The sequence below is a fragment of the Quercus robur genome, chromosome 4, assembly GCF_932294415.1.
Source record: "Quercus robur chromosome 4, dhQueRobu3.1, whole genome shotgun sequence".
Lineage (NCBI taxonomy): Eukaryota > Viridiplantae > Streptophyta > Magnoliopsida > Fagales > Fagaceae > Quercus > Quercus robur.
In genome coordinates, this window is record NC_065537.1 from 66905517 (window position 1) to 66917684 (window position 12168).

The 12168-nt window shown below is 33.3% G+C and overlaps 1 protein-coding gene across 1 annotated transcript; it reads right to left on the bottom strand.

Annotated features, from left to right (window-relative positions):
• Window positions 1–3311: 3311 nt before the first annotated feature.
• On the bottom strand, window positions 3312–10328 carry LOC126723429 (CO(2)-response secreted protease-like). Its single transcript, XM_050426817.1, has 11 exons — window positions 10189–10328; window positions 9830–9930; window positions 9628–9725; window positions 9031–9186; window positions 7277–7388; window positions 6310–6847; window positions 6117–6217; window positions 5615–5857; window positions 5043–5157; window positions 4630–4843; window positions 3312–4120 (listed from the first exon to the last, which is right to left on the bottom strand). Exons 1-11 carry the CDS (start codon window positions 10273–10275, stop codon window positions 3567–3569), a joined length of 2319 nt encoding a protein of 772 aa, XP_050282774.1. The 5' UTR covers window positions 10276–10328; the 3' UTR covers window positions 3312–3566.
• Between the last annotated feature and the right edge of the window lie 1840 nt (window positions 10329–12168).

Genomic DNA, 12168 nt, shown 5'->3' on the forward strand with positions numbered 1-12168 from the left:
CCAGAATTACATAGGTGGCAAATGGTGTCTGCATTGGCATCATACCTCAGCCTTTTGTCCTTCGTGGGGAGACAATTTGCAGCAACTCTCCATAAAACCATCTTCAACCTTTCATGGATTCTGGTCTTCCATATTTGGCCTCTCAACAAGTCTTGGTTTGGAGGAGGGTTAGAGCTTCTGCCAAGCCAATAAGCTGACTTTACTGACAGCTTTCCATGCACAGATTTGGTCCAAATCCATTTATCGGAACGGACGTTAAGAGGTAAAGGGATTTGGAAAATTGAAGCTACCGTTGCATCATCGAACAAAGCCTTCAATTTGGAAAAATCCCACCGAATCCTGCTGTGATCCAGCAGCTGTGAAACAACCAAAGCTCCATCCATAGAAATTTGGCCGAAAGAGAGGGAGATTTGGAATCCAAGGGTCTTCCCATATACGAATAGACTCCCCACTTCCGATCAACATACAAGCACCTTGAGCGATGAGTTGCTTTATACCCTCTAAGCTTTTCCAAACCGGAGAGATGCTGCCAGAGGCTTTATGATTAAGCCAATTGTTTCTAACTTTATATTTTTCTCGGAGCAGATTTATACAAAGACAATATCTACCTTCAAGGAGCCACCATGCGAGTTTAGCAAGCAACGCTTGATTAAATTCCCAAAACTTTCTAAATCCCAAACCACCCTCTTTGAGAGACCAACACAACGAATCCCAAGCAATAGGAGAGGAATAAGACCCTTTATCAGATTTTGGATTCCACCAAAAACGCCTCACAATAGCATCCAATTGATCGCAAAACCCCTTGGGGAATTGGAGGACAGACATGGAGTAGGAGGGGATGGCAAATGCCACAGATTTGATAAGAGTAGCACGACCCGCCCAAGATAGATTCTTGCTTTTCCAACTACTGAGCTTGTTCTCAACTCGCTCCTTAATGTCATTAAGATCCATTTTCTTGTGGGGGGTGAGGAATAATGGGATACCCAAATATTTTGCTGAAGTAGGGAGTTTGCTTAGGCCCCAATGAGCTCTAATTTGATTGAGGAAATGAGGACTAACCCCTTTGGAAGGGAAAACCCCTTAATAGTTTGTAAACATGGAAGGTATATGGAAACATATAATCCAATAGTAAATTTATTAAAAACATAACAAAAGATTATCAAACAATGTAACATTGACAAAAAGTTACACAAAAGTATTTGGGACTATTATGAGATTGTTGAATCATATGGCACAGATGGAGACCCAAATAGAGCAATGATTGTGGCTTATCTAGTCTTTACCACCATTCTAATTGCTTTTCATATTTTATGTCAATGTGTGGATGGCCATTTCATGGAGAAATTATAGAGTTCTCTGGTGGACCACGTCACTTGTCCACCATTACACTAAAAAACTTTCACTTGTTTAAAATTGCTGAGTCAGTAATTAATTTATGTTTAAAAAAATTTTTAACTAACAATTTTAAACAAGTTGAAGTTTTTTAGTGGAATGGTGGACTACATCACTTGTTCACCATATGGATTTTATAATTTCTCCATTTCATGAGGGTAGAAATCTTATTTAGAAGGAAAGAGTAGAATTTCTTCTTCATTATCTGCCCAAACATTGAACTCTACACTTAATGGGCCACTGGCCCACTACCAAGGACTATAGAGCGTGGCGAAATCTATTTCATTTACGGTGTTTTACAACAAGTGAAGAAAAGTTAGGAACTTTGTAACCCAATTGATATTTTTTGTTGTTTTCAATAAAAATATCTAAGGATCAAATTTTACATTCTCCCATTATCGAATTATAATATATGTTTATATTAGGTGATATATAAGCTGGGTTTGGATAGTAGTCCCACAACATGTTTGCATTTATTTGTGTGGATCCCGTGCACTGTTCACAGGACTCACAAGTACGGATTTCAGTAAAATCAACTTTAAAATTGAGCCTCACGGCACTATTCACACATTTAAAAATTATTTTGCTACAATATTTTCAGTTTTCAGTTTTCAATTTTCAGTAATAAACGATATTCAAACAGACCCATAGAATTAATGGCCAGTGAACCTTGGCACCTTTTAAGGTTGTATAAAGAAGCATGGCCAAAAGAAAATTTTAAAATGTCCATAATGACACCATTTTTCTGGTGGCATAAATTGTAATCGGAGGTGTCCAATGGAGGCATGTGAGACTTCACAATCATTTCATATGGTTGTGATTCATGGAATGAAGTGGACGAATGTAAACCTTCACACCAAATTTTATTTTCCAATCCTTCTGGATAGGATTACAATATGAGATTTTTAAGAAAAATTATGGAATACTGTTAGAGTTTAATAACGTGTTTCTTCCTCCTTTTGACTTTAATTAGCGAATTACACCATTCATGTGCGAAGATGGTATATAGCTTTATATTATTGTACTCCAAAAGCACTGAATAAATTACTGTGTTTTTTTACCCTCACTGGTCTACATCCATCCATTGAAAGTTTGAAAATAACAAACAAATATAGAAAAGGTACTGAATTTATTACATGAATAGTCGTCACAAACAATGCTGCAATACCAATTTGGCTGGTTAATTGTGATGCCTTATCTTCTTCTACAGCCTACTTCTTATTAAATTATTTATTATAATTATCTATTTAATTTAAAGAATCACGATGCCTTATATGGGTTTGAGCTTAGCTTAGTTACAATTCACTCAAATCTCAAGACTTTTGGTGTTCCTGTGTTCTGCAAAGACTAATGTTCTTGTTAACTCTTCTGGGGCTTTCAATGCAATGACTAATGTCTAAGACTAATTTCCTTGCATGTATGCTGAGTATGATATTAGTTTCAAATCCACCTCAAAATGAGTATTCTGAATTTTTTTTTGCCCTTTTTGGTAACTCTTCATATTATTATAAGTCCAATTCACCCTGTACCCAAAAAAAGAAAAAAAAGGTCACTTTCAACTTAAAACATAATATGCGGGAGAAAAGGACCAATTTCTTTTCTTTTCAATTTGGTAACTATCAAGATTCAAGCCCATTTTCCTTAGAATTTTGGGCTGTCAATCTCGAGGGGAGAAAAAAAGAAGCAAAGAAGATGATCTTGATATTTTTTATTTAAATAATTTGATATTTGGGAGAGAGGAAATTGAATAGTTTAATATCTAATAATTTACTATCGAATAACTTAGTTTCATATCTGTTTTCAAACATTTTGGCACGGTGCATAATTTTTATTTTTATATCCATTGAGCTTCTTAAACAATAAAGTGAACTCTTTTTTATTTTTTATTTTTTAAATATTTTGATAATTGGAGGATGATGGATTTGAACCCTAAACACTCCTTTAGAAATACTATGATCTTCCATTCTTGGCAATGAAGTCCCCTCCAAAACAATTTATGCATAATCTAATGCAATCCAACATCCTCCCTCTAACACATCCAACTCTATTATTGTATTGATGTAATAAAAATGAGCTCACCAAAAAATAGATAATGCATACCTGAAAGAAAAATCATTTCAAAATTTATACTAATTTTTTTCAAAATTTTATTTTCTTTAAGTAGTACTTGCTAATTATTTAACATTCACTGTGAACACTGTTTGGACAGAATGTCGACCATCGCGCCATGTAATAGACCCAGTATTGTAACCACCAGGAGCTTCCTTGCCAAAGAATGAGACTTTGTAAGACAACCTTGTCACACCCTTGAAAAACACAAGCTTCCTAGGAAACACCTTGACCACTAATCCCATAGGAGCATGCACCTTAGCAATGTATGTGGTATTTGAGAGTCCCACATTGGACACAGTTCTTTGTATTGTTTTGGCAGTTTGATGATGTCTACTAAGTATACCTATAGAGATAGATGGGTAGTTGATATTTGAGATGAGTTCCTCAGTGGAGTTCTTTGGACAGTTGAAGTTAGTGTTTGACATAGATCTTATTATCTTCTGTGAATAACCAAAATGACAAAGGAATTGAAGATAATCTTGTGTTGTGGTCTCAAAGACCAATCCTGGATTGAGAGCTTTGAGTGGACTTAATTCTCCAACCCCCATCTCATGTGGATTTGCTGATTTATTTGAATTGTTTGTCAAAGGTTTCCTCATATTATTATACAAGCTTGCTGCAAAGTAAGAAAAAGAACAAATTAATGAAACCACCACCTTTTATGAGCATTTTTATCTAACTTGGAGTATTCTAAAATATAAACTAACTTAGTGATGTCAGATTGCCTTGAAGCAAAGCAGCTCCCATGGATTTGATGAACTTTTCAATTTCTTAAATCAGTAATGCTACAAACATAACATTTCTCACAGCTGCTAAATTGGGAAATTATTATTTATTTTCATATAGACTTATCACTAATGCTAATTTATTGGTTATTATTAACAAATTGACATATCAACCATTGTGAAACATGTTGTGACTCCTAGATTCATTGTCTTAAATTGTATTTATTAGCAGTATTTCAAAATCTTCTTGAAGGAACATTACAGACCTTTAAATGCAAATTTCTGTTAATTATGTCATTGAGCTTAGTTACACTCGAATTAAAGCAATACTACCAAAAATATTAAGTTTGATAATTGCAAAGGAGAATCTTGGTGAATTTCCAAGATTAAAAAAAAATACCTGTTGTCATAAGTGCTGATTTGATCATGGAAGGAGTCCATCCAGGATGCACTGACATAACCAGTGAAGCTGCGCCTGTTACATGTGGGCAAGCCATTGATGTTCCAGATTTTATGCCAAATTGGGATGGCTTCATACCTATTGGAACATTCCCAGGTTCTCTTTCTGGAATTGTGGCAGCTAAAATGGCCACTCCTGGAGCCATTATATCAGGCTGCACTATCAAAATTAACATTAGACTATGGTTAATGTAATAAAAGTATGCTAGCACATTATGTTAAATATGCATGAATTCATGCTGAATGCACACATAGAAATATGTTGGCTACAATGAGACTGTACATTATGTGACATAGATTTGAACAGAAGCATCTATATTTATATATTGTAAGTTACGCAAAAAATAAAATTACCTTTAAGATGTTTTCCGTAAGGGGTGAAGGACCTCTGGCTGAAAAATATGCAACAACAGGTGCAGGTTTAGATCTTGGAACTTCTATTGTTGGAAGGATTGTTGCTCTTGGATTCCTATCATAGGGGAATAGAATGAAAGTGCTTAAGTCCATTTCAACATATTCTGGGATGGACATTGAATGACATCATTGTTGGGATATTTAGATCATAGGGATTTTGGATTTTCTAGACACATTGAGTAAAAATTTAGATTGAAAGACCCTAATTTTATTTTTAGATGCTTCCTTGAGGAATGCTCCAATATTGAATTTCAAGTATGGCATCTACAAGATGCATCCCTAAAATATTGAATTTAGCATTTCGGAAAATGTACAATTCATATTGGTAGAAACTTTTGTAAAGTCTTAAATGAAAATCCATGGTATATAGACAAGCCAAATAAAGAGCTTGAAAAATGATCACGTTGAGTGAAAAAGAAAGAAAAGAGAGCAAGATGGAGAAGAACAAAATAAAATTAAATAAAAAATATCCTCAACATGTATGGAATAAATAAATCTAGTAAAATGCTTACTTGGTAGAATTAATGTATTTAAGAATCTGTAATCCTTCAACATTGCCAACTTCTGTAAATGGGAAAGTGCCTGAATCAAATGATACACCTCTCTGAATCTCACTGATCAAAATCATCCCTATGGCTTTTGCATCTTCTACCACTAGTTTCTTGATTCGCCTTGAAATAGTTGGGTCATCGTCAACGCAAACAACAATCTTGCCTGCAGTTTTCTTTGGATCTAAAGATCCTGGACGACAATTTCTGCAATTTAATATGAAGAGGACTTGTAATTCACAGGATGATGGCAAAAAAAGAAGACCATTTTGAAGGGATTACAATTGCAATTGTCATTGCATTTACTTAAGAGAAGCAGTAGAGCAGAGGAGTGGAATTATATTAGTTGTGGTTTTGGCTTCTAATTATTTGAGTTTGGCAATATAATAAATCTTGTTTGGCAATTTGATATTTTAAAAGTGTATATTCAATCAAAAAGACAGACAGAATAATGATCCACAAGTACCTTGCTTCATACATAGGGACATAACTACCAGCAACATCATTTTCAAAAACAAGTGAATATGTCTTCGCATAGGTGAGGTTTGAGAGACTAATGGCAGATCCCTAGGAAAACATAAATGAAACAAAATTTAGATCGCAACAAATAACAAAAGATGAAGCATGATAAGCTAGAATATTTCATAAAAATATCTTACTTGATAAGTTTTCCCATTTCCAAGAAGCACAGTAGACTTAAAATCCCTATCAATATTAGAAGCTGCAACAGTAAAGATCCATGGAGCCGTATTAACAATGGTGTAAGGATCAGGACCTTCGTTCCCTGCAGAACAAACAACCAGGACCCCCATTTGCTCTGCATGAAATGCACCAATGGCTATGGGGTCAGTTAAGTAATCAGATTGAAATAATGAGTTCATCCCAATGGAAATTGATATTATGTCTACTCCATCTTTAATTGCATCATCAATGGCCTTCAATATGGTAGAACTCATGCATCCTTCTTCTGAGCATGCCTTGTAGCCTGCAATCCTAACTGAAGGAGAGCCGCCCCTTGCAGTGCCTCGTGCTAAGCCATAATAACTAGCGTTGACAACTGAGGCACCAGCTGCTGTAGATGCAGTATGAGTCCCATGGCCTTCAAAATCCCTCGGTGAGCCAGTGGCTTTAGTTGGACTGGCCTTGTTTTCATTGGATGCCAGGGGAATGTTGTAGTATCTTGCTCCTATTAACTTCCTATAATTTAGCCAAAAAGCATAGTGTCTCACCAATGGATTTTCATAAATAAATAGGCAACATAAATTCAAGTATTGTGCTCTCTTTCTTTCTCATGTCATGCATTTTTGCAACAGTTCTTTTTTGAGCCATACACTAGACAGTTTTCAAGGAATGCCCTCCAACCCAGTACAAGTCAATCATATTATCATCCACAAGTACTTTAACAACATGGCTCATTAAGTGATTTAAACAAGTCTCATGAAAATTCTGTCACAATCCCATGTACAAATATGCTGATTTCATTTTTTGACAAGTATTTATAGCACTTTTGACTAGCTGTTTTGCCCCCCTAAATTTATTGGAAGTCATTGAATGAATAGGAAAACACAATGAGAGAGCAACCTTGACTACTCGTTGGTTGATTGAATAAGAGAACAAATGATTTACCTATTACAATTGGATTTCTTGAAGTCAGGTCCCTCCATGCAAACTCCTTTCCATCTTGCAGGAATTTTTCCAATCCCCTTATCATTGAAACTTGGAGACTCCGGCCATATCCCTTGAGAACACATTCACATACAAAGATGAATATTTCAGTTTAATTTTTTTTTTGTATTAAACCAGTAATTATCCACAGTCTAGAGATGTTAAGACTAGAAAAAAAAGAAAGAAAGTGAATCATTGTGTGTGTGTGTGTATATGTATATATAGTTAGAGATATTATGACCCAAAAGGTCCAAATTAATTGTAGATCCATATACTTGTAAATCAAACAAACTAACCATGAGTTAGTCTAGGGTTAACCTAGGATTCTCTAGTAGAAAAGATATAGTTTTCAACAGTAAATGTAAATTAATCAAATGTAGGCCACATAACAACAAAACCTTTAGACAGTCCACATTTTTTCACATGAAACTAATGCTTTTAGAGTTACAAATAGTGTTAAATATGTTAATCTAAATTAGCAAGATTAATCAACATCTAATTCTCAATTTTTTTGTTTAAAAAAAGATAAAAAAATCACCGCCTTTTTGAATTATGCAACCCAACAATAAACAGATTATTAAATTAGACTTGATCTTGCTAAAAAATATTTCTAATTAAATTATGCATTTTATTTCCTACAATTTTTTTATTTAAAATTAAATATTATTTATTAATTACTAAGTATCATTTATAAATATTTTTTTTATCAAACTTTCTCTTATTAACTTATATTTGATCTTCTCTAAAAAAAATTCTGATTAAATTATGTATCATATATAAATATTTTTTTTTATCAAACTTCTTGTACATTGTACAGGATAACAACTAGATATAATATAAAATGAAACTTTTTAACTATTTGTTAACTTATTATAATGTTGTCAGAGTTTCTAGAAGTCTAAATTTTTTGTTGTTGTTATCGTTCTAATATATACATTTTTAATTTGTGTAAACAAATTACAGTTAGTGCTAAACAAGTTCCAATGAATTTATGTAAATTATTTAGCACAAATTCTCTAAATAATAAATAATAGTTAATGTTAAACATTTTAAGTAGCATGTTTTTTAAGGAAAAAATAAATAAATTAAGCAATGTTGTGAAACTTTCATTTAATTATGTTTTGAGCCAAGTAATGGATTGTTCTGATTCTTATGAGCCAATCTTGAGCTAAGCTTGAGTAGAACAACCAATAATCTGCAAATATGTAGCTTTGACTTAAGAACTTCTTTGACTTCTTCTTAGTTAAGAACTTCTTTTTTAAGATACCACATTATTTTAATCCCTTTTCAATATATGTTTATTATTATTATTATTTAAAATGAATATATATATACACACACATTTTGGGTCAATTTTGGCAACTCCATTTTCGGCTAACCCTCTAGTTACGCACTAATTTTTCTTCCTCTTATGAAGAAAAATTAGTGTCACACATTGTGTGACACGTTTTCTTTTGGTCTTTTGGAAAAATGATTATACAACTTATAATTTCAATTTTCAACATCAACAAATGATGGATGTTTCAATACACATGGTATAATTACTTAGGGGCAATAAGTCATAAAATAGAAGTCACTAATTTGGATCTATGAAATCAAACCCAATCATCCACAGTAAAAAAAAAAAAAAAAAGGCTTTTTTCTCACCCCATTTGATGGTTATTTATTTATGTTCCTTAAATGAAGTGGTTAATTTGAAAGCAAATGAAACTTACCTGTGTCTACCATCCCAATTATAACATCACTTGGTACATGCTTATTATATCTTGGGCTTGCTCGTACGCCTGACTCTGCTGCCAAGAAATCCCAGGAACGTGTTGTGTGGAGTTCAAGAAAAGAATCAGGGAAGACTGATACTATATTACTTTGGCCTGCTTTCACAATTCCAATTCAAATGTATTTAGAATTTAGTTCAGTTTAAGGATTAAAAAAGGAAAAAAGAATCAAAATTTCAGTACAAATTAAAAAAAAAAAATTGTACAAAGTTTTGCTCAAAGTATGAATGTCTCTTTCACAAGGGATTTTTTTTTTTTTTTTCCAACTTTTTTTCCAAATTTTAAGTCCATTGAAATCTTAGCCTATGACATTCAATTATCTTCTTCTAAATAACTCTGGAATGAGATGCATTTATCATTAGAGAAATTATACAGGTCCTTTCACCAAATTACTATCAGAACCTTTGTTGCTTTTTTCCTTTATACTTTATAGTACTAAGTTATACAAACTACAAACCCAAAGATGCCTTCTTTTAACCAAAGAATCTAAAAAGCGGGAAAAATAGTTATTAAAAAAAAGTTAGAATGAGTAATTACCAGATAATATAGAAGCTTCAGTCTCTGTAAGCATGGCACAGAACCCTTTGAAAGCATGATTATAATGGTGGATTAATGATATTCTCCCACTCTCTTCACTGCCCCAAAAGAAAGAAAAAAGTGAATAACTAGTTAGACTAATGAGACAAGAAATGGCATATTCATATAACAGATGACAAAGATTATGATGATTGATGACAACCTTGGAATAATGGAGGACAATAATTGCAAATGAGCTGACTCTGCAGCTTGAATATGTTCATCATTATTTGATGATGAACTTCCCATGTAAACGACATAAGGCTGCCACGAAACACAACAAAATTTTACAGGTAGAGATCACAATGAATGAACATATTGAATTGTCAACTACCATATAACTAGCAAGGTACCAAACAAAAAAAGAAAAAAAAGAAAAAAAAAAAGGTAAACTGCCATATAATTAAGTTCGAAGAGCCTAATGCAAAGACCGCTCCATTTTATGATTTTATCAGCAACCAAGCATAAAAGTGAAGCAATGAGAAAACTATAATTTTGATGCAAACCCAATTCGAAATTTACCTTGGGAATTTGATTTGATGTAGCAACACCACAGAAGAGAAGGCAAGTTATGGATAGGAAATGGAGGATTTGCAGAAGGGAAGCCATTGAAGATGGGATAAGGAGTGGTGTTTTGTGTTTCTACATAAGTGAATGAAAAGGACTTGCTCATGCAACCACCTATTTGTAGGCCCTGTTTTAAAAGTGAAGGCTTTTAGTTGAAGGAAACTTGATCATGAAGTGTAAAAGCTTATTTGATTATTCTTTTGTCTCTGTGTCTTTTCTTTTCTTTATTTGTTAATTCTAAGTTTCACCTACATGCATTATAAATTTGTCATTATTGTTAGTGTGCACCACCCCCTATTGTAGGGCCCCTAGTGACCAAGTCTATATACATTTGACCCACCAACTAAGGAATTTTCAGGGTCCTATAAAAAAAATCAATAATTAAATAAAGAATTTTCAGAGGCTGATACTTCTTCTCTTTTCATTCTTTCCTCTACCTTCCTTTTAGGGGCAAATATAGGCCATGATGCCTCCTTTGAAACATGCATTTTTCTCTACTAGTTTTGATTAAGTACGAGTTAGATATGGGAGTATAGGATAAGCAATTGTGAAAGATAAGGTATAGAGACTAGAGAGTGGGAAACTGGAGGTAGAATCAATAATTATTATGATTATAAAGTCGACATTTTTTAGTGAATGATTAGTTCATTACTCAATAACTAAATAGGACATTTTTTTTTTTTTTTGGTGGAAAAATTCTAGATTGAGGCAATTGCTAGTTTTATTACTACCACTATAAGAGAAGGATAGTAGGCTTTGTGTCACCTATAGTAAGAGAGATGGAGAAGTCCTCAAACTCAATCTAGTGCTTCTATTCCTTTGGAACAATGCTTCCTCTACTTCACTACATATAAAAAGAAAAATAAAAAACAAAATAAAACAAAAGAATTCTCAATTGAATAGATGCCTACCATTTCTTTTTCAGTATCACTCATGTTGATGAAAAAGGCAATTCATAGACTTGAAATGCAAGTAACCAAGTCTCTTCTTTTGTAAAGGAGTAGCAGAAGAAGAAGCCTTACATGCCTCAACACTACAGGCATGTGAAATTTTTTCTTTGTTTCCCTTTATTCTCTCTTTCTCTTTCCATTGTTTTCTTCTCCTTTACGTGTTATTTAGTTTAATGAATCTACATCTTTATTCCTGGCTTCTTCTTTTGTATTGGTTTCTTTGACGAATGAACAAATTTTGCAAGTATATGAAACCAGCTCCATCAAAAATCAACCTTTTAATCCATGTAGATGTGAAGAGCTTCTTAACTATGACTTTGAGTAGTGACTTTATGAAGAGACTCGGCAAGGAATCGTGGTCGTTGTGTGACAACTTTGCATACAAAAACACACTATTATTCGATGAATTGTCAATAAGAACCAGTCTAAATCCAAACATGTCTCCTTCTTGTCTCCATATCATTAGGCTGCTGGATTTGGGAAACACTCAATTTGTAATTATTCTCTTTCAACAATTTGTACTGCAAATAAAATACAAGATTACTTTGCTTGCTCTATAAATACTTGGACCATGGGCCTACAATGAGAGTAGATTTCTTAGACCATAATCTCTTCAACATAGGCAATTATGCTACGTGGTTTCTATCCAAAATTTGGTTTGTTCAACACTCTGCTGCTAAGCTGAACTTCATCAGTCTTCACCTTTGGGTAGACGAAATCCCTAGTTTTCTTAACCAAAATCCTTTTACATGTTATCAGAACATTTTTTAAGCTCACATAATGTACATCTAGAATCTAGTATGACGATTTTCAGGCACAAATATTACAACAGATGATTCATCACCTTTTCTGTTCTGCAAAAGGTATTTGCATTACTTATCAAAAAAGAAAAAAAAAAAGAAGTAATTGCATTACATTCACAAAACAGTTATAATTATGAATGCTTTCAAATGCACTAACTGCATCCACTTGCCAAACATGCTCT

Coding starts and splice junctions, on each gene's coding strand:
- LOC126723429 (XM_050426817.1), bottom strand. CDS start 10,275: ATGGCTTCCCTTCTGCAAATCCTCCATTTCCTATCCATAACTTGCCTT. Junction 5,158..5,614: donor AAATACATTAATTCTACCAA/GTAAGCATTTTA, acceptor CCCCTATGATAG/GAATCCAAGAGCAACAATCC. Junction 4,844..5,042: donor TTACGGAAAACATCTTAAAG/GTAATTTTATTT, acceptor TTGATAGTGCAG/CCTGATATAATGGCTCCAGG.